The 23,217-nt window shown below is 39.4% G+C and overlaps 1 protein-coding gene across 1 annotated transcript in view; it reads left to right on the top strand.

Annotated features, from left to right (window-relative positions):
* Positions 1-23,217, top strand: part of LOC124620159 (cilia- and flagella-associated protein 52-like) — a 124,204-nt gene that overhangs the window by 11,587 nt on the left and 89,400 nt on the right. Inside the window, exons 4-5 of the mRNA XM_047146829.1 lie at positions 4,844-5,031; positions 14,873-15,062. Coding sequence (XP_047002785.1) covers positions 4,844-5,031; positions 14,873-15,062 — 378 coding nt within the window. The remainder of the gene's footprint in view (positions 1-4,843; positions 5,032-14,872; positions 15,063-23,217) is intronic.

Genomic DNA, 23,217 nt, shown 5'->3' with positions numbered 1-23,217 from the left:
AGAATTTCATGTAACCGACCTGAAATATTGGTGGTTTCCCCCCTGGAGGAGCTCTCACTGGATGTGGCAATGTTACTCATACTGGTTTGTCAGGAACTTCCAATAGCACATCTGGTGAAGTTACTAATTTCTCATTATTCAGTACACTTTCTAGTCAGTATAATACAGTTTGATAGCCAAATTTATTTTTTAAATGTAACTTTGTATATTCCGCAGCTCATTGTCTCGTGGTAGCTTTCTCGCTTCCCGAGCATGAGGTCCTGGGTTCGATTCCCACCGGGGTCAGGGATTTTCACCTGCCTCGAGATGACTGGGTGTTGTTGTGTCGTCATCATCATCATCATTCATACTAATTACGGTTGGAGGAAGGCAGTGGCAAACCACCTCCTCTAGGACCTTGCCTAGTATGGCGGTGCAGGTCTCCTGCATCATTCCCCTATGCTCTGTAAAGGAGTATGGGACTACATCATCATCAACTTTGTACAAACAGAACATTTCATTATTACAAAATTTCAAATTAAATGAAGTTCACAGGCTAACAAAAGACATACAGTTTGTTCCCGTCCGAGCATGGAAAAATTTGACGGGACATAGAGGGTGCTCCACTGAACAATTTGAGGTAGGGAACCTGGGGTTTGAGAAGCCAGTTTAAGGAGATAATAGGAATAAAAACACATTTATGTGTACTCTTTTATTTACAGTAGTTACAGTAAACTGCAAATACCATTGTTGAGATAAAGAACATGCAATTTGTACTGTATTTTACAAAATATGCTGAAACTGATGGCCATCAATGTCAATCCAAGAATGACATTGACAAACAAGTTTCAGGCACATATGATGTAGATCCATTGTGTATTTACAATCATATCACAGGCAGCTAAAATTCTGGCAACTAATTCCATCTCTGTATCCACTGGTGCCTCATACACAGGTGACTTTAGGTATTGCCATAGGAAATAATCAAGGGGATTCAGGTCAGGTGACCTTTCAGGTCGTGTAGTAGCACCTACCCTTCCAATCAAGTGACCAGGAAATACAGCACTGAGATGGTTGCAGACATTCACTCTGAAGTGAGGAGGTGCACTCTCATGTTGTATACGCATCCTCTCACAAGCAGCCAAGGGTATGTCCTCCAACTCAGGTAGAACTCTTTTCCCAAACCTCAAGTGCAGGTGGCCATTCAGTTGGCCTGGCAGAAGATATGTTCCAATGAGATTGTTGCCTAGAATGCCGACTCAGGTACTCTCAGCAAAATGTACTTGATGGTGTGATGCTACTACAGAGTGAGGGTTTACTTCATCCCACACATGGCTGTTCCCACTGTTCAAAATACCATCATGACCAAACAAGGCCTCATCAGTAAACAGCATGATTTGGAGGAAGTTTGGTCCATCAATCCATTGTTGGAACAACCAGTGACATAATGCTCCCTTGGTGCAAAGTCAGTCACAAACATTACATGAACTCATTGTAGGTGACACGGGTGTAATTGTTGTTCATGGAGTACTTGCCACATGCTAGCATATACAGGGCCCTTTCACATGAAATATGACAAGTACTTGTAGTGGGATCTGCTGCAACACATTCTAGCACGTCCTCTTCAAAATCGGATGTGCGAGTGGTCCTCATGTTGCCAGATCCATCTTTTCTTCTTTGCAATAAACCAGTCTCCCACATTCATCAATCAAGAGAAATAAATACTCATCATGACAGATGAGCCTGTCAGGAAATTGTTCCCAGTACAGTGTTTCAGCAGCAAGAGCATTGCAGCATACTTCCCGATACACAAGGTGCATGTCAGTGAGTTCTGCGAAACTGTTCCAGTACTGCTCCATTGTATTGTATTGTACATCTCTGAACAGCATTGAGTAATGAATGGATCTGCTGTTGATGTTCTCTTATGTGACAGGTAAATATGATACAACAGAGTCACCTTATGGAGAAGTAAAGTAGATAAAATCTGCATCATGACTTCCTAGTAATCAGGCTCATCCTCCTTTTTTTCCAGGAAATAAAGAATGTACAGTGAAACCTCTATATAACGTTTTTCGAGGGACCACAAATTCTGAACACTGTATAGAGGAAAACACTATACAGATGAAGGCTTCCAAATAATAATTATAGGGCATTACTGAAGATCAGGATACCACTAATCAGCTTTGACAAATAGATGACGTTTTAAATTTTCATAACATATGATATTCATTGCAAATTATCAATGTATCAACTGATTAGTTTTTTTAATTAAAACATGGGGCTCGGTAGGTGGATGGGTGAAAGTAAATTGATCAGTTTGTACAGTAAAAAGTTATAACAGATTCTTAAGATTGACATCATTCTCCAAAGCTGACAGGTGGAATCCCATTTTTCAGTTGACTCAATTATAGAATATGAGCCAAATTTTGTTTATGATATACTGAACATATTACATAAAAACACAGTAAATGGGACAGATTAAAAAAGAATTAGATACAAAAAATTACTTCAATAATTGAATTATCAAATGGAACTTAAATTTGCACAAAACTCTAGGAACCTAAGCAAACTGAAAATAACATACCTATGATTTTTTAAAATATTCAAGCAGGCTTGCTTGTTTTCTGTTTCTCCTAGACTCTATGGCAATCATTTCTTGCTCCAAATGAGCAAGTTGAACTACTGTTCTGTCCTCAAGTCTATGGGCCATCATGTACCTCCTGAATGTTTCAAAGGCTTCAGCTGCCTTAGTATATGAGAGCACAGGGTCATCTTCCTTGTCACTGTCACTTTCACTACCACTATTACTCTCCAAACTTCTCTCTGCAGTCAGCTCCTCAATACTTTGTACTCCTGTGGTTGCCACGTTGTCATCCACAGCCACAAAGTCCTCAAAAGTGACAGAATCACTGCCTATTAATTGGTGAAACTCTTGCAAATCACTTGCAACTTCTTCCACAGGAGCTGCCATCTCATTCTCACAGAATCCCGCTTTTGTGAAACAGTTTTTAATAGTTTCAGCACTTACTTCCCTCCACGAGTACATAATTAAATTTATTGCCTGTAAAATGTTCAGTTTCAGTTGTGAGCTTTGCTGGCTTCCCGGTTTCCTTTGATCCATCAAATTCAAGGCCTTTTTTACAAGGGCTGTCCTATATTTAACCTTAAGGGCGTGTATTATGCCCAAGTCCAAAGGTTGCAGACGGCTGGTGCAGTTGGGTGGCAGGAAAATTACTTTAACATTTCTCAGAAAGGGTACGTCTGGTGGATGTGCCGCACATCTATCCACAAACAGCAGCAATTTTCTTGCAGCACTCCCCATTTTGGCGTCAAATTCTCTTAGAAAACGTAAAAATATTTCACTCGTCATCCATGCCTTGGCATTGTTTGTATATTTGCACGGAAACGTGGAAATGTTTTTGAAGCACCTCGGATTTTTTGGCTTCCCGATAACCAAAGGTTTCAGTTTCTCACTGCCATCAGCGTTTGTACACAACAAAACGGTAAGACGTTCCTTGCTCTTCTTACCGCCATGGCAATTTTCCCCACGAAAAGTAAATGTCTTATCCGGCATTAAATTGAAAAACATGCCGGTTTCGTCAGCGTTATAAATGTCACACAGTTTGTAGCCCTGTATCAGATTAGGGAGATTCTGTATCCACTGAGCTACAGTTGGTTCGTCCACACTTTTACTTTCTCCACATTCCGATTTGTACACAACACCATGACGCTGTCGAAATTTATCAATCCATCCATTGGACGCCTTAAAATTGTCCATTCCTAGCTGAAGTGATATTTGAAGCGCCTTCTCCTTCAAAATAGTTCTGTTTATAGGAATGTTTGCAGCACGTGCTTGCTGAAACCAAGTTAATAAAACTTTCTCCATTTCGTCGTAAGTGGATTGTTTCAAACGTATACGTTTTGAATTTCCACAATTCTCAAACCCTTCTATTATCGACGATCTGTTTTTCATGATAGTGTTGAGTGTTGAAGGGGCCAGTCCCAATTGCTTCGCTAGCTCCACGCGACTCACGCCAGGAGATGCCTCCACTTTTTTAATAATAGAAACCTTCTCTTCCAGAGAAATATTCTTCCGCTTTTCACCCATGTCCACTGATGAAAGCTTTAAAAAAATGTTATACCGAAGACACACGCTACTAAGTACTAATACAAAGCATCGACTGAAATGGCGCCAAAAAGATCGCAAGCAGAATGTGCGTCACATGTCACGTGACCGGGTTTTGCCGCTGACATATACGCTGAGCGCGGGCTTCCCAAGCCAGTGCAAAAAACCACACAACGGAAAACGATGCATCTACATCCAGTCACTTAAACATTATAAAGAGGTAAATAATTGGCCAGGGTTCCAAAAATATGAGCGTTACATGGAGGAAACTGTAATATAGAAGAAACGCAGTAAAGAGGAAAATTTAACATTGTTTATATGGGCTTTTAGTCGGGACCGAAAAAAACGGACGTAACATAGAGGAAAACATTATATGGAGGAACGTTATAAAGAGGTTTCACTGTACATGTAAATAAACAACACAGTACATCTAAACCTGTACACATGTTAGTTGTAAATAAGCTGGAAAACAGTAATGCCAGACGAAGCGGTAGACAAGTCTGCTTCCATATCTCCTTAAGCTGTCTTCTCTGACTCCAGGTTGCCTGCCTCAAATTGTTTAGTAGAGCATTCTCTATGTCCTGTTGGAGTTTCACTTGCTCTTACAGAAACACCCTCTACGTAAAACAATAAAAATGTGAATAATGATTTCATAAATTTGTCAAAAACATGTGAATGTTGAGAACTGTTATCATCAGTATGTACAAAGCATTAGTGATGGCATATACGTTGTTGTAGGTTGCGAGGCAAGTCGTGGAACAGCTGGCATAGCAATTGTTCTCTGTCCAGCCAACATAAGGGGTGTCTGTTTCATCACTGGTGGACAAGGTACAATCAGGGCGTGGAAGATAGACCCCAAGAAAAGGCAAGTCAGTGTCCTTGATGTCAAGCTTGGCATGATCAGGAGACATGTTATCTGCATTGTGGTAAGCTGTGTAAATTTAAGAATAATTGCTTTAGTAATCTGCCACCTAGCTTTTCATTTGAAACTATTAAGCTACCAATACTACTTAACAAGAACATATTTGGTGATGAGTGTCTTTCATGGTGTAACAACCGGTTTTAACATAGTTTCCCATACCAGTAAAACTGCGATGTATAGAAGCAAAAAAGGAATGTCTAGCACATGCATTGACAACTTTCATTCATCCATCCATTTGTTTTGTTATGTAGATCCCTTCAAGCTGCTGACCCCTTCAGGACTTGGAATGCATCAAGCAATAAATTGTCAATATTTAGTTTCTTCTATTTTTAAGTGTTTCAGTAAATTTTTCCCGTCTGTCATCACTCGTATATTAATACTTTTTAAGAGATTAGATTCTTTTCTGTTTGCATTACCTAAGTCTTTCCATTTTCTCAGTGTCCTTGATATTGATGGTTAATGGTAATGTTTCAGTTGCAGAGAGCACTTCTGGAAGAGTGACTGTATGATAGTGGTGAAATTCGATTTGGGTGGATAGAGATTTCTTATTGTATGTGTTCCAGGTCATTGTATAAGCTTCATGTAATTTTTATGCTTGTGTTTTGTGAGCTACTTTTTCATTGCCAGTGTTGATGACCATTTTACCCAAGTACTTGAAGTACTTAACTTGTTTGATGTCACCATATTTTGTTGCAAGTGGTTTCTGATTTGAACTTTTGGAGTCCATGAATTGTGTTTTCTCATAATAAATTTGGAGTCCAGTTTTGATGACAACCCCACGAAGTTTCTTGAGGACATGTTTGGCTTCCTCAGGAGTCCACATAATTATTGCTAGGTCATCAGCAAAAGCAAGGCATTTTATGCTGATTCGTTTGCCCTTTGATCCCATATTTATTCCAGGTATTTCTTTCTCTCACATCTTGATAATCTTGTCCAGTAGCAGGTTAAAGAGGAGTGGGGACAACCCATCACCCTGACTCAATCCTGTCCTAATTTGAAACTTCTTCCATGAATTTTACTTTTGAGGTTATGTCTGTTAATGTCTGCTCAATTAGTGAAGTAGTTTTGTTATCTACACCATATTCCCGAAGTGTACTGAATAGACTAGTGTGATGAATTGAGTTGCATGCTTTCTTGAAATCTACAAAGCTGACTACTGTGTGGTTCGACTGACAGTGTTGCAGTATCATCTTCAGGTTCCATATCTGTTCTGTGCAGGATCGATGTGGGTGGAAGTTTGCCTGATATTCACCAATCATATGTTCTCTCTGTTGTTCTAATCTGGTGAGAAGAGCATGTGAGAGCACTTTGTAAGTGATTGGTAGGAGTGAAATGCCTCGATAGTTGATTGGATCAGTCTTGTCACCCTTTTTGTGTAGAGGGTGAATCAAAGCAGTTTTCTAAACTGCTTGTATGACTCCACTTTCCCATATATTTTCAATGATAGTTTTTAGCCTGTCAGTCATGAGTTCACCTCCAATATTGAGCATTTTGGCAATTACACTGTCTTCCCCTGGTGCTTTGTAGTTTTCATATGTGATAAAATCTTTCTTATCTCCTCATGCGTAGGTGGAGCTGAATCCTGGTTTGGATTCATATGTAGCTTATTGTTAATAACAGATTACCTTTAATGTTATTGATTGTCATAGCTGCATTCTATTCTAATGTTTATCTTGGATTACTGTGCACTTTCAGGCCTAATAATGGAACAGCGAATAGAAATGTTTGTGAGATATTATGAACAGCATAGTGAACACATTACCCGTCATAGCCACAATACACACAAAGTCAGCATCTATCACAGTAGTACAACTTTATATGACTACTAGCTCCACAGATGATGAAGAGATTAAGAAAACGCCCATCTATCCATTCATTTTGGTTCCCTACATCCAGTCAGTGGGTGTTATGGTGCTACTCCAGTTTTATGGAGAACCATACCTGTATATAGGCTATTATTACAATGGTGTCACCACTACCAAAAGCATTTTAAACCTACTGTTAGCTCCCCCCCTCCCCCCCATTTGTCCCTCTCTCTCTCTCAGGAAGGAACCTATGTATCCCTTCCATCCACATCTTGTGTATAATACATGGTCTTAAGGGACATAGTTTTTCAAAATATTTGTGCATTGTATAACTGAGGAAGAACCTGGGAATCAGCCCAGTATTCACCTAACTGGATGAGGAAAACTGCCTAATAACTGCATCCAAGCTGGTCAACACACTGGCCCCACCATTAACCCATGAGGCAGATTTGATCCAGGGCCAGTGCACCTCCCCATGTCCCAGAAGCAGATGCTGTAATGTGTTTGGCCCTCTGAGTGGATACTGAAAGCAATGTGTAATGAAATTTTAAAAATTTGTTCATATAATTAAGAAAGAAAAGAGTTTATTTGTTATGGGTGACTGGAATTTGATAGTTGGGAGAGGAAGAGAAGGAAAAATAGTAGGAGGAAATGGACTGAGGGAAAAGGAATGAAAGGAGAAGTGTCTGGTAGAATTTTGCACAGAGAATATTCAGTCTTGGTTTAAAAATCATGAAAGAAGCTGATATACATGGATGAGATTTGGAGGGACTGGTAGGTTTGAGATAAATAACATAATGGTAAGACAGTGATTTTGATCACCAGATTTTAAAATACAAAAATCTACTTAGGAGGATATGTATTCTGACCACAATGAATTGCAGATTAAAACTGAAGAAATCGTAGAAAGGTAGGAAGGTAAATGAGACCTGGATACATTAAATGAACTAGAGGGTGGTGAGAGATTCAAAGGGAGCTTTAGGCAATGAGTAACTGAATGATGGGAAACGAATACAGTGCAAGATAGTGGGTAGCTTTGAAAGATGAATTATGAAGACAGCAAGATCCAGCAGAAATCTTTTGATAAACCAGGAGATAATGAATTTAACTGATGAAAGGAGAAAATACAAAATGCAGGAAATGAAGCAGACAAAAAGAAATAGGTATTATAAAAAATAAAGCAAACCAGTACTAAGCAAAGAAGGAAAAGACTGAGAGGTGGAAGGAAAACATAGCAGGGCTATTTAAAGGAAACAAACTTGAAGACAGTATTACTGAAAGGGAGCAATGTAGACCCTTGTACCGTAAGGAAGCAAGGGAGATGATGTCATGGCTGGCCGGTATCCTCTTTCTACAACACAAGTGCACACGTGGATTAATATGGTTTTTTATTTACAGGAACAGGAAGCTACTTATCTTGAATAGAGTCCAAGTGTTGTGGTACAAGCTCATCAGTAATAGTCCTCTTGCATACAATATTGGTAATCTTACTATCACAGACTTTAGTCACTAATATAGTCGCTATGCACCGTCATAGCCTGAGCTGAACTAAGCCACTCCACAAGTGGATTGACAGATGCCAAACTAGAATGAGCCAGTGAGTCAGTGGCTGATGTCCTCCAGTCAGTGCCAGCAGCCTAAATACATACTATCAAGAGGGCATTGGCAGCATGTTGTTGTCAGGGTATCTTTGGTCTGTTTTGTGATAGGCTTGCTTGATCCTATGCCTACTTGTTGATCTCAGCTTCATCTTTGTTGACCGATGTGCTGGCGACAGCTTAAATCAGCTCAAGGAAGATACAGGGTGTTTCAAAAATGACCGGTGTATTTGAAACGGCAATAAAAACTAAACGAGCAGCGATAGAAATACACCATTTGTTGCAATATGCTTGGGACAACAGTACATTTTCAGGCAGACAAACTTTCGAAATTACAGTAGTTACAATTTTCAACAACAGATGGCGCTGCGGTCTGGGAAACTCTATAGTACGATATTTTCCACATATCCACCATGCGTAGCAATAATATGGCGTAGTCTCTGAATTAAATTACCCGAAACCTTTGACAACGTGTCTGGCGGAATGGCTTCACATGCAGATGAGATGTACTGCTTCAGCTGTTCAATTGTTTCTGGATTCTGGTGGTACACTTGGTCTTTCAAGTGTCCCCACAGAAAGAAGTCACAGGGGTTCATGTCTGGCGAATAGGGAGGCCAATCCACACCGCCTCCTGTATGTTTCGGATTGCCCAAAGCAATCACACGGTCATCGAAATATTCTTTCAGGAAATTAGAGACGTCGGCTGTGCGATGTGGCCGGGCACCATCTTCCATAAACCACGAGGTGTTCGCAGTGTCGTCTAAGGCAGTTTGTACCGCCACAAATTCATGAAGAATGTCCAGATAGCGTGATGCAGTAATCGTTTCGGATTTGAAAAATGGGCCAATGATTCCTTTGGAAGAAATGGCGGCCCAGACCAGTACTTTTTGAGGATGCAGGGACGATAGGACTGCAACATGGGGCTTTTCGGTTCCCCATATGCGCCAGTTCTGTTTATTGACGAAGCCGTCCAGGTAAAAATAAGCTTTGTCAGTAAACCAAATGCTGCCCACATGCATATCGGCGTCATCAATCCTGTGCACTATATCGTCAGCGAATGTCTCTCGTGCAGCAATGGTAGTGGCGCTGAGGGGTTGCCGCGTTTGAATTTTGTATGGATAGAGGTGTAAACTCTGGCGCATGAGACGATACATGGACGTTGGCGTCATTTGGACCGCAGCTGCAACACGGCGAACGGAAACCCAACGTTGCTGTTGGATCACCTGCTGCACTAGCCGCGCGTTGCCCTCTGTGGTTGCCGTACGCGGTCGCCCTACCTTTCCAGCACGTTCATCCGTCACGTTCCCAGTCCGTTGAAATTTTTCAAACAGATCCTTTATTGTATCGCTTTTCGGTCCTTTGGTTACATTAAACCTCCGTTGAAAACTTCGTCTTGTTGCAACAACACTGTGTTCTAGGCGGTGGAATTCCAACACCAGAAGAATCCTCTGTTCTAAGGAATAAACCATGTTGTCTACAGCACACTTGCACGTTGTGAACAGCACACGCTTACAGCAGAAAGACGACGTACAGAATGGCGCACCCACAGACTGCGTTGTCTTCTATATCTTTCACATCACTTGCAGCGCCATCTGTTGTTGAAAATTGTAACTACTGTAATTTCGAAAGTTTGTCCGACTGAAAATGTACTGTTGTCCCAAGCATATTGCAACAAACGGTGTATTTCTATCGCTGCTCGTTTAGTTTTTATTGCCGTTTCAAATATACCGGTCATTTTTGAAACACCCTGTATATACTAAGGTGAAATGAGAGATATTGCAAGAAGAATTTGACATAGTCCTCAAAGACCCAAGTCCAAAAAATGACATATAGAGTTAACAAAAATTTTTTCAAAATTGTTGGTACCCTTGGGAGAACATTCCATGACAAACTTTCACACCTAATATGCCAGATTTGTGAGACAGGTTAAACACTATCAAGAGAACATAATACTTCCAATTCTGAAAAAAAGGTTCCTGGTGACTGGTATTACAGAGTTTAATAAATCATTCTTGCAAAATATTGACATATTTAAGAGACTAAGAAAGTCAAATCAGTGTTTATAGTATTTTTAGATTCACAGAGAGTTTTTGACAGTGTTGAATAGAATACACATTTTGAAATTCTGAAGGTAGCAAGTATAAAATACAAGGATCAAAATGCTATCCACAGCTTGTACAGAAACATGTGAACAGATAATATTATTGGGAAAAAGAGTGAAGCGGCAGTTTAGGCTATGCTCATGTTATTCAATTTGTACATTGAGAGATTAGTAGGGGAAACAATGGGGCAGTTTGGAAACAGAATTGAAGTCTGTGGAAAAAAAAAAAAAAAAAAAAAAAAAAAAAAAAAAAAAAAAAACCTGAGGATTGCTGATGACGCTGGAATTCTTTGAGATGACAATTACTTGGAAAATCAGGTGAATGAGAACATGCTGAATAGAATGAAAAGTCTAATGAGTACAGAATATGGACTGAGAGTAAACTGAAGAAAGACTATAGTAATGAGAAGTATCAGAAATGAAAACAGTATGGAACTTAACATCAGGATTGGTGACCACAAAGTAGAAGATGTTAAAGAATTCTACTATCTAGGCAGCAAAATAACCCAGGTGGATGGAGCATGTAGGATATGGAAAGCAGACTAGCACTGGCAAAAAGGGCATTCCTGCCCAAGAGAAATCTACTAGTATCAAACATAGGTCTTAATATGTATAGGTCCTAATACACAAGGTGATTATAATTAAAATTAAACTTTCAAAACGCCATAGAAATAAGACCACTGGTCAGAATGACATCAACTTGCAATGGAATATTATCTGAGAAGGGGGTAAACGTATGGCAGAAGAAAAAAAAAGTGTGAAAATTGATCAATAGTTGGCACTGTATGTGTCAGAATACGTAAATGAAAACACCTGTCATGCACACGACCCATTGAAGTTGGTATAAACAAGCCTCCTTTCGCACCTGCGATGTCGCCATGACTGTCTCAATGTAGGTTTGTACTCTGCTTGTAAAGCTATATTACAAGAATGATGACTGTGCACACGCCACTCTGCAGAAGTTCCAGACACTGAAGGGTTTGAAAAAAGGCATTGGTTCAATGACTGCCATGAGTCTGGAGATTTGAAAAGATGGCTTCTTTTGGTGTGCAATGTAGTAGAGGGAGGAAACAAATTGATTTGACGTCAGTGGAAGCAGTGGCCACAGCAGGGCAGGTGGAGATGAGTGGTGGTGTGCAAACGTATAGTGCATGGAGAACTGCTCAAACATTGGACATAACCAGGAGCATGTTGTGTAAAATCCTACAAAACATCCTTCTTTGTTACCCATTCAGAATTACCCATGTGCATGAGTTGCTTCCTGTTGACCTGCCAGCAAGAGAGACCTTTGCTTTAGAATTTCTGGCTTGCATGGAAGTGGTCAATGATTGACTATGGAAGATTTTGTGGACAAACAAAGCCCACTTCCATCTGATAGGATATGTCAATACACAGAATTGTCAGATATGGGCAATGGAAAATCCACACACAAATCAACCAGTACCACTTTATCCTGAAAAGGTCACTGTATGGTGTGGGTTTACAATTTCATTTATCATAGGGCCATATTTTTTCGAAGAGACAGGTGCTTCTGGTCCTGTTACCTGTACCGTCACTGGTAACTGCTATGAATGTATTTTGCACAACCATGGCATTCCAGCTCTCCAACAGCATGGATCTGTGGATGGGATCATTTTTATGCAAGCTGTTGCACCTCCACACATTGTAAATCCAGTTAAATAGCTGCTGAAGTGCCATTTCGGAAATGCTGGATTTATCAGCTGCCATTTCCCTACAGTCTGGCCATCCTGATCACCTGATCTTAATCTGTGTGACTTCTAGCTGTGGGGCTATCTGAAAGGCGTTGTGTTCAGTGTGCGATTGGAACTTAGCTGCATTGAAGGCATGCACTGTGCAATACATTCTGAACGTGACCCTGGAAACGCTTTGATCAGTTGTGGGACATGCTGTTTCTCATCAGTTGCAGAAAATGGTGGACAGCATACTGATCATGTTTTGTGCTAGTCACACGGAAATTAGTAATCTGATTAAAGTTTGATTGATATTTTTTATTTGGTTTTTGACCTTAGGACAATTAAAAACCGATGTGATTGATGCTTTTTATGCAGTTTTTGGCAATTAAAAACCAATGTGATTGATGCTTTTTAGCAGTTTTTGACCTCAGGACAATTAAAAACCAATGTGATTGATGATTTTTATGCAGTTTTTGGCCTCAGGACAATTAAAAACATATGTGAGTAATGCTTTTTATGCAGTTTTTAGCTTCAGGACAGTTAAAAATCAATTTTTCCCATCCGATGTGATATGACCTTGCTGTGGTGGATGGGCTTATGTAACCAACAGTACCAAACTTGTACACCCATGCACACTGAGTAGTACAGTTTGTTTGATGTCAGACGTACACCTTAGGCTTTATTGTATGATTCATTTGTCATTTTTAGTCGACCACTATTAAATTATGATGCTTACAGCACCATCTATTGCTACATTTTGTAACTATTTATTTTTCTTCTGCCATACGTTTTCCCCCTTCTCTGATAATATTCTGTTGCAATTCAATGTCATTCTGACGAGTGATGTTATTTATACAGTGGTTTGAAAGTTTGATTGTAATCACCCCATGTATAACCTATAATAAATTAATCATCAGCTGTATCTTCTTCTCTAATTTATCCAGCATATGTTTTTGACCACCATCAGGCCCTATGTGGCAACATAGTGGCTGAACTTATATTGTCACATTGTTTATGAGTGAATAGCCACATTACATACCGTGGTGCAGATACTGGTTCTCTTTTGCATGATACTTTATCTGGCTACATAAGCTTAGCCACTATATTACCATAGAGGGCCTGTTGATAGCATAATGAAATGCTGAAACCAATTGCCTCTGGAATACATGAGAGAGCTACATACAGCTGTTGGTTTATTTATTGCCAGTTACAAAATATTTTCTTGTCTGCAACTTGCAGTCTTGTTATATCCATTTTCAGAGCACGAATTATAAACTGTAAACTAGTTATATGTTCATTCAGCTTGGTAATTTCGGCATTACAATTATCACCCCTTTTCTTCTTTGCAACAAAATTCATATTTTTATGGATAGAAACATGAAAAATCTTGTTTTCCCCCTGCATTCTTACAGCATGTAGATAAATGTTGGTCTTTAAGAAGAAACAGTATTGGTATGTAAATATTAAGCTAATAGGAAATAAACAGGATGAGCCAGAAAGATAGAATTAGCATACAGAATAGAATGCAATAGACGGAACAAAAGAACAATCTCCTGCAATGCAGTGGTTAGGCACTGCACCACAGCTAAGCCAGAAGAACTTTGTAGTTCAAAATGCCTTATACTGATTAAGAAAGTGGAAATGGAAGGGATCAAAAATGTTAAGGAAGACACTCAGACCACAAAAAAGAAACAATGATACATGGAAGAACAGAGAAAATGATGATCTGTATAAACAGGTAGAGAAGACCACATAGTATAAGTAAGAGAAGGCTGAAGTTTTATGAGCACATCTTCAGAATGGGCAAAACCAGATGACAAAGGGAATCTTCAATTACATCACCCAATTAAAGGCAACCACAAAATGGGTTGAGAAAATGAGAAGGGATACCAAGGAAGTTGGGATCAATCAGAAATAAATGTGGGATAAAGATGAATTTGGAATGAAGGTTGACAAATTCAAGGGGTTTCAGAAAAAGTGAAGTACCAGGACCAAGATAGTCTGGAGAGAGGAAAGGAGGAGGAACCTCAGCAAAAGAATTGAGAGGTTCAGGGAGGAGAAGAAAAGACTAACCAGCACAACACCTGATCCACAGTAGGGCAAAGTAAAGAAAGAAAGTAAATTTCTGTTATGTGAGGCATGGCAGTGTATTTCAGAATATTCAAACTTCCTAGGTATCGCTTTTCTATGTTAGTATACACCTTAATTCATTCCTGAACTTTGATGGGATGGGATTGAAGGAACACAAAGAGAATGAGTACTACTGATGTCAGCAAGATTCATGACCGTTTCTACAGATCCAGTTTCAGATGAATGTTGCACATGACCATTTTTCTATCCTCATTCACTTTTTCAGTTTTGCTGTAGATAGAGAGAGCTCAGCTTAAAAATTTAGATTTCTTGAACTCGTATACCATAGTCAGCTCTTATTTCTGTGTGTTATTTCATTTCCTTACCTATCCTTGGTTACTCTTTCATTTTTAGCTACATTTTCTGTTTTTGTAGTGAATGGATTTTAGTACTAAATATGTGGTTCATTATCTGTTGTCAAATAATATTTTAAAAGTTTATAGTTGTTAACTGTCGAAGAAGCAGTGTTTCCCATGACAGCTGTTATTGCCTCCTCAGCATTCTTGCAATTTACCAGATTGATGCCAAAGATGAATATGCATATTGTGGTACAACAACAGGAGATATAATGAAAATTCGTCTCAATTATGATCGTGATCCATCAGTGCTGGATCCTACAGCAAATCCTGCACTTGTTGGTTGTTATGCTAAAGTTCCAAAGAAGAAAAAAATGGCAAGCTCTGATCCCACAGAGCGATACAGTAAAGGTAGGTAATGCAATTCATAATCTCAATGATCAATGAACAAAAATTTGTGATAAAATAATTATTTGCCGATCTAAATTTGGACCAAGTGAGAAGAGGTGTGATGGCAGTTATATGGCTTATTTAAAAAGTAACTATGTTTATAACAGTATATATAATATCTAAACATTGCTCTGATATATTTCTTCACAAATTTTGTAAGAGAATTGGAAAACTCTTAATTGTATCCAATTATTGTTCAATAACTCTGGTACTCATTTCTCATTTTAATATCATTTTGGCATCTTTGAGGTCACCTTCACTAATTTTTCATGTCAGCTACTAATAAGATCAATGCTGGCAACTTACCTGACCCCATTTCAAAGTACCCCACATTGGCATCATTACTGGCAGTTGAAGCTGTAATCCATTCACCACTGTTGTATCCCATGTCTAGCAGACTATGAGGATAGTCAAGGCATTGTGATAATGCATGAAGTGATTATTGAAATTTTCCAGATGTAATGAGTATTCTGAGATTTTTGGATTGCAGCTACATGGTGTCAACATCTTGCCACTGTCATTGTCTTGACACTGTCTTGTCTGACTGTCATTCAGCCAACTTCAGGTGAGAGTTTCATACTGGAGACTGCTGGTGTATGTCATTAAGTTTATAGCAAACTGTGGTGCAGTAATGAATGCACATCAGTTGCCGTTGCTTCAGCATTCTTTGTCAAGTTTATCACCTTCTCATGAAAACTGCTTCACTTGAGGCATGCCCATGGAGAATGGTGATATTGCATGCACACCCTTTGTCAAATGGTGGGTCCAAGGAATTAAAATTCACATGAATTAAAATGCAGATGACATCATAATAAAATTAATTGTAACTAGGCACATTATTAACCATAAAGTGTTTCCTTTCTGAAAATATTAAAGAAATCACATGGGTCCATGTCTTAACTAGTTGAAGGTGGCTATTATGATTAATTAGACCTTCTGACAAGTGTATTTCCACAACACCTTCAATAATTAAACCCCAGTAGGTTGTCATCAACGCTCAGATTTCCATTTCTGAATAATCCATTGATTGCCTTGTGGAGATACAGTGCTTGGCTTTGGTTGACTTATTGGGCTGCAAAAGGTAAGCATCATGAACATGTTCCATACATCTTTCACATACTCTTTGTTTGGTCTGGCCAGTGTAGGCTTAGTCACAATGATATGGTGCCCTGTTGACTTGAGCATTCTACAAATCAAATCATCCTTTACTGAGCCAAGAAAAAGTCTTTGAAGGTGCCTGGAGATTACTTTAACATAATGTTTCTTTAGGATTCTGAACAAATTTGACAGAATATTGCTGAGATATGGGAGGAATGCCCTAGACTTGAACAACTCCTTCTCTTGATCTTTCATATTCCCATCTGACCATTCTGATTTAGATTTTCAGTGATTTCCTAGATCCCTCCAGGCAAATGCCAGGACAGTTCCTTTGAAAATGGTAGTGCTGGTTCCCTACCCTGCCCTTTCATGATCCAAGCTTGTGCTCCATCTCTAAAGTTCTCACTGTCACCATTAACTTTCCTTCCTTCCTTCTTCCTCTTGATCTTGTGAGTGGTCAAGTTTCTTCCTACATAAAGCTGTGCTAATCTGATGTGTAGAATATCTGTTATCCTTGAACAAAGGTTGTAAGTATTACAGATCCTATGCGAAGGTGTCTCTATAAGACGTAAGATGTTCTCAGTCGACCAGTGTTTGAAAGACAGTTGTTATTTATGAATGGTGGAACAGCACTGTTATTTCAGTTTTGAACTTACTGCCAATGAGTGAAAATGAATCCATGAGAGTGATCCTACTGAACAGAGAGACAATACCAAAACTTAGTAATAAGTCCATTTCATTGAGTTTTAGTATTATCAGTCTATTAATGTCAGCATGGTTGTGAATATGACTTGAGAAGTTTCAATAACAAAGAAAAATGCCTTGCTAAGCTATATGTTGGTATGCTGATATTGCTCAGAACAGGACATAATAGTACACCTCCTTTGTGAATTTTTGGAAGATCATGAAACCTAGGTGGAACAGAGCTGTAAGGTCTTAATCATTTTGCAGCTTCTTGCAGAAGAGAAGAATAATTCAACAATGCTGGTGTTCTGTCTTTCTGCTTTCCCTGTAGGGTTTTTATCCATTTTCTCTTATGCTGCTTCACTCAGCTGGCTGAAAAACTTCTGTTTGTATACCTCATGACATGACAGTGCAGTGGCATTTTTTTATATACAGGAAGGACAAATGTAAGAGGATTTTCTTGTAGCTTCCGTAGTGCAGTTCTTACCATTGAGGAAATATTACTCCTCTGACGACAGACCCTTGTAAGTATATGTCATGTTTGAATTCTTATTTCTTCTTCTGCGTCACTGGGAAGGGGTTGTCTGAGGTCACTAAAACTCAATTAATTGTGCTTATTTATTAATTTTAATGTTTTCTCAATCTTCACTAGGGTCCCTGATGGATTTGTTGTCACTCATCTGCAATGAATTCAAAATTGACATAATGGCACTGTTCCACCATGCCTTTCCTGAGCTTATTTTTTTATTCACCATTGATTACTTTGGACAAATTGCTGGCATTGCAATGAGTGGTTATGTCTCCCCTCTGCCAAAAAACTTTTCAATGGATGACTTTAAGGAGAGGCCACTCAATTCACTGGAACTTAAATAAACAGTATTTTGGTGAAACATAGATGATACTTTTGCTATGTGCACAATAGTGAAAGACAGTAGTTATGACTTTTACAACATCTAAATTCAAGCAAAGAATATCCAGTTTCTGACAGTGATGGAAAAAGGTGGCTTCTATAACTTCCAGATGTCTGTCAGTTGGCAAGCATTCCATTTACCATAACCCCACATATATGTATATATATTTGCAGGGATATAGCTGCTGACACTCTTCACAAACAGTGGATGCCCTTTGATTGTTGGTACACCAGGAACATGTGAATGATAGAGCCTGCCTTGAACAGGAACTGAAACACTTAATGTCTTTTTTCAAAGATAATGGATATTACCTACATCAGATTAGCACAAATTTAAAGAAGAAGAAATGTGGCAACTCACAGTATCAAGAGGAGAAGAAGCTGTTCATGTCTATGGCTTTCCCCTCATATGTCAGCAACTTCTCATCAAAATTGTACTGTACAGGATCCTAAAGAAACATTGTGTTAGAGTATTCTTCCAGTGACCTGCAAAGATTTGTACTCTTCTCACCTTGGTAAATGATGATCTGAGTTTTAAGAAGGTTGTAGTCTACAGAACACTGTGCCTGTGCAGCAAAGCTTGCATTGGTCAGGCCAATGCACAATGTGTGGAAGTTGTGTGGAACATGGTTTCCACACTCACCTTTTGCAGTGAAGTAAGTCAGGCATAGCCAAGCATTGTATTTCCACAGCACATTCTATGGATTATTCTGCAATGAAAATCTTGGCCGCCACGAAATCATCCAGGGATTCAATCACTGAGTTATCTGTGGAAATTTGGCAGAAGATCTTATTAATCCTAATGGTGGCTTTCAACTGGATAAAACCTGGCTCTCTGATTTCTTTAATATCTTCAGAAAGAAAATATTTTTCATCTAATGACATTCAGAGCAGCTGTTAATTTTAGTATATTTACTTCGGTATTTTAACTCAACTGGCCCACAATTTGAAAGATGTTGTGCATGCAATATGACCATCATGCATGTGGCTGTGCACCTCAGATGGAGCAATATTTAACAAAGGGTGCTAAACTTGACAGAGAGCACATGTGAGGCAGTAATCTATGTGCACACACCTCCATGCTAATTTTTGGTCCAGACTCAGTGACGTGTACGAGCAGTCTCCAGTGTTATATGCTTGCCTGAAGTTGGCTGAATGGTTATCAGGTGAATTATCATGAGAAGGTCTCAGCATCATCAGCTGCTATCCTGAAACCTCATGGAATGACACAAGACTTTTAATCAATAGCTTCGTGCATAAGGCATTCTTGAAACAAAAATCTCCCTGATTTCAGAATGGGAAACAGTAAACTAACATCACTGTTGCTTTGTTTGGCTCATTACATCAGTTCAAATGAAACAAAAATATTACTTATTAGTAATTTCTACCTAACAGATCATCACTTGGTATTGTAAAATGTTAATACATCATTTTAAACAGATAATTAGATGTTACCAATAATGAAATATAGTGAGGTTATGTTATAGTAGTAATCAGTGATAAAAGATCATACATCATCATCATGATGAAAGTGACATGTCATCAGTCACAAATTACAAGCAGTGGACAGTGGCCATAGAAGGTATTTAGATAGTAAATATAAACCTTACTGTAATTTTTAGACAAATTCGAGGGCTGAGCAGTTATTAGAATTTTTAAACAAGCTGTAGGGCTGAGCAGCGTTATGATTAAACCTTCTGTTAAGTGGTTATTAATGCTATGTTGGAGATAAAGCTGTAGTTGGGATTAATTTTTTTCTGAGCAATTGAGAATGATATCATTGGGCACATTACTGGAAGTGATCCTCATAAAAGTGCAAACATTGTCACCCTGCAAACAGTGTGGCAAACCATGTATCAAGCATTCTACACATAACTTTGAAATTGCTCAGGAAAGGCAGAAATACACACTCAAATTTGATCAGTATACCAGCCATCACACAGTTGTGTTACACATTTGCGGAAAGGTGGTGAAGACATGCCCTTGGATGGGCTGCCAGATGTGAAGACCTACAGTAATATCTTCTTAATTCATCTAGTATGTTGTCCTCTGTAGTATTTGTGACTGTAGCACAGCCTGTACCATATTGCCTCCTTGCTGAGGCAAGATATTATTTTCTAGTAGCTAAATTATCATTTGTACAAATGTAAACAGCCTTTTTGGTAATACCTTAACAGAAAGAGAGAACTGTAGAGATGAACTTGGTGTTTTTGTAGTCCATTTCATGTTTTCTATTCAGACACTAATCATCAGCTGCTCAAAATCTGCCATATCTCAAGACCAAGAATAGGTTCTTCTTCTTGACTGTGAGAAGTGTAACTGAATTTATTAGTTGATCTCAAGCTAGGGTAAACAGTCATCATAAACAAGTTAAAAATAGTTTCAGCTGTCTATTTTAATTGTATACTGATCAATAGCACTTGTAGCTACACCAGCTCCCCTTTCTAGAATTTGGTACCCCAGCTATATTGGGGTACTGGTGGCAAACAGTTCTTCTGGCCTGTTGTGGTTTGTAGTGGCCAACCTCAAAGTCCCATTGTCCTGTGCATCGAGATGAGCAGGTTTCAGCTGCTCTATGGAGACATTTCATGCTTTCCATACCAATCTATCATGAAGTCATTTGGCAATATGCACAGCACTTGAAACAGTACTGTATATGGCTGGCAGAGAGGGAGACATACAGTGTCATCTCACATCCAGACGTGTGTTGATTTCATCAGATCCTTGTTTATGAAAAATGCTTTGTTGTCATGATGTTGTGGAGGATGCATATTGATCCATGACATTATCTTCTTTAATCACCTACCAAAATTGAATGTGTGTTCCTCAGATGGTAGGATTATAGGTTTGTCAGTAGTAGATTAGCAAGTAAGTTTACTTGTTTGTCAACACCAACTATGCTCATGAACAACCTTCACCTCTGACTGAAGATCTAACAATACCAAGGACAAAGCTTCCATCCATCTAGATCCGTGTGCCATTAATACAGCCTTCAGAGATCGGTGAAATCTTTCAACCAACCTGTTGCTTGCTGGGTGGTAACAAGTTGTTCAAATGTCACTGAAGATGTATAACTGTAACACCTCTTGAAATAGACAAGCCTCAAATTGTCTTCCGTGTTCAGACATGATCACTTGCAGTGCACCATAGCAAGCAAACCAGCCTGCCAGTAGTGTCATAGGTGTGGTCTCTGTCAAAATATTGGAAATAAGGAAGGCTTCTGGCCAGTTGGTAAACCAATACACCACTGTCAACAGGTAGCTATAATTTTTGGAATACAGCAGAGGGTCCTGCGAATCAATATGTAGGTGCATAAAACAAGCTGTTGGTTCAGTGAATGTTTCCTTAGGCTTTTGCGCATCTGCCAGCCTTACTCTTCTCGACAATGTAAACAACATTGAGCCCAGCAGTGGGAACCCTTTTTTATTCTGGGCCATATGATGTATTTCACTATCAGTTTAGTTGAAGCCCTGACTCCCGGGTAAGCTAAATTACAAAAGGCACAGAAAACCTCTTTCCTGTGTCTAAGTGGAATGTAAGGAAATACTCTATCTGTGATGTATCACACCATCAGATAAATCCCAGCTCTTTCACCTCTGCTTTACCAAACACCAAACCATGAGATCGATTTGCCAACAACTGAATGAACTCAGAGTATTCCTTTTGATCAACTGCTGCCCGCATCTCGTGGTCGTGCGGTAGCGTTCTTGCTTCCCACGCCCGGGTTCCCGGGTTCGGTTCCCGGCGGGGTCAGAGATTTTCTCTGCCTCGTGATGGCTGGGTGTTGTGTGCTGTCCTTAGGTTAGTTAGGTTTAAGTAGTTCTAAGTTCTAGGGGACTTATGACCACAGCAGTTGAGTCCCATAGTGCTCAGAGCCATTTGAACCATTTTTTTTGATCAACTGCTATTTTCTCTCAGCAGACTGCCTTGACACTGGCACAGCTACATGATAATCAATCAGCCACAAAATTATTCATGCTGTTTATGTGTCCAACATCTGTGGACCACTGTACTATGAAGTTGGTCATGCTAGGTCTGGTATCTTGGAAAAGAATGCTGCAAATGGTGCATGATCTGTATAAATTGTAAAGTGTTTGCTTTCCAGGTATTCTTTGAAGAGTTTAACTGCTGCATGAATGGATAGTAATTCACCATCTGTAGTGCTCGACTTGTGCAGTTCTTCTGTCAAGAGGCAGAAAAAAACAACAAGGGTTGCCAACCCCACTGATCCTTTGTTGTAATGTCATACCAGCTGCCCTCTGGCTGTCATTGACCATGATTGCTAGTATGTACTTGTGGATAGGATGGTGTAATAGCACAGCCTATGGTACCTTCTAGTCAATGAGGTGAACATTCCCTTCAAAAGTGCAGTCAAAGGTGTCTGTTTTGCATCTGACTGTAGTAGATGGTATCAGCAGGAATTAATTGTTCCCAAGGATCTTTGTAATTCCTTGAAAGTCCCTTGAACTGGGAAGTCATGGTTGAGTTGCACTCTTGCTTGGTTTGGGGACAGACCTTTTGCAGTTTTAATGAACCTGAGAAACTGTATGCTCTTTTTCCTAAAAATGAACTTGTCTTCATTGATTACCACTCCAAAGTCCTTAAGCCTCTGGGAAAGGAATCATTGGTGCTCCATATGTTGTTCCATACTGTTGGGGAAGACAAGAAAGTCATCCAGGCAAGAAAACAGGAATGGAAGTCCTCTAAGAACCTTGTGAATAAACCTTTACCATTTTTAAAATGGAAGGGCATAAAGTTGAAATGGAACAAACAAAATGGAGTAGCAATCTTCTTCCTGTCACCCTTTGTGACCGGAATCTGTGCATATGCCTTGCAGCACTCAGTAACACTGAAAACTCTTGCACCTGTTGTGATGTCATTGCAATCTCCCACCTGAGGTAATGGATATTTATTGGGAATATTATGGGAATTTAGGACACTATAACCCTCACACATGCACCAGTTTTTGTCCTTTTTTTTGACTGTGTGAGTAGGTGGAGCCCACTGACTATCTGACGGAGACTTCAGTAATCTGTCTGCCAATGTCATCCTTAGCTGTGGTGAACTTTTCTGGAATAAGCCTGGATGAGCAGGCTGTTACTGGAGGGCCAACTGAAGTCTGAATGTATGTTCAGTGTTGTGGTTGCAAGCCATTCCCAGTTTCCTGATTTCTGTAATCTCTGTAAATTCTTCCAATAATGCATCACATCCACTGGAAATTTACACTAGTTGAGCCACTTATAACAGATGGTTAGAAGTCAAGTCTGGAGCCGGTCAGAAGAATGGTATAAAAAAACCAGCTCCCAAAATCTCGAGGAATGCCCATGTGGATGTGTGTGGTAGCCCATTGTTGAGCATCAAAACTTTTCTTCCCATGACCTCAGTTCTGTTAGAGCTATCAGAACCTTGGAACTGTCATCTGTG

This window comes from Schistocerca americana, chromosome 6 (genome assembly GCF_021461395.2).
Source record: "Schistocerca americana isolate TAMUIC-IGC-003095 chromosome 6, iqSchAmer2.1, whole genome shotgun sequence".
Lineage (NCBI taxonomy): Eukaryota > Metazoa > Arthropoda > Insecta > Orthoptera > Acrididae > Schistocerca > Schistocerca americana.
The sequence above is the reverse complement of the archived record's forward strand: the minus strand, read 5'-3'. Positions and strand labels throughout refer to the sequence as shown.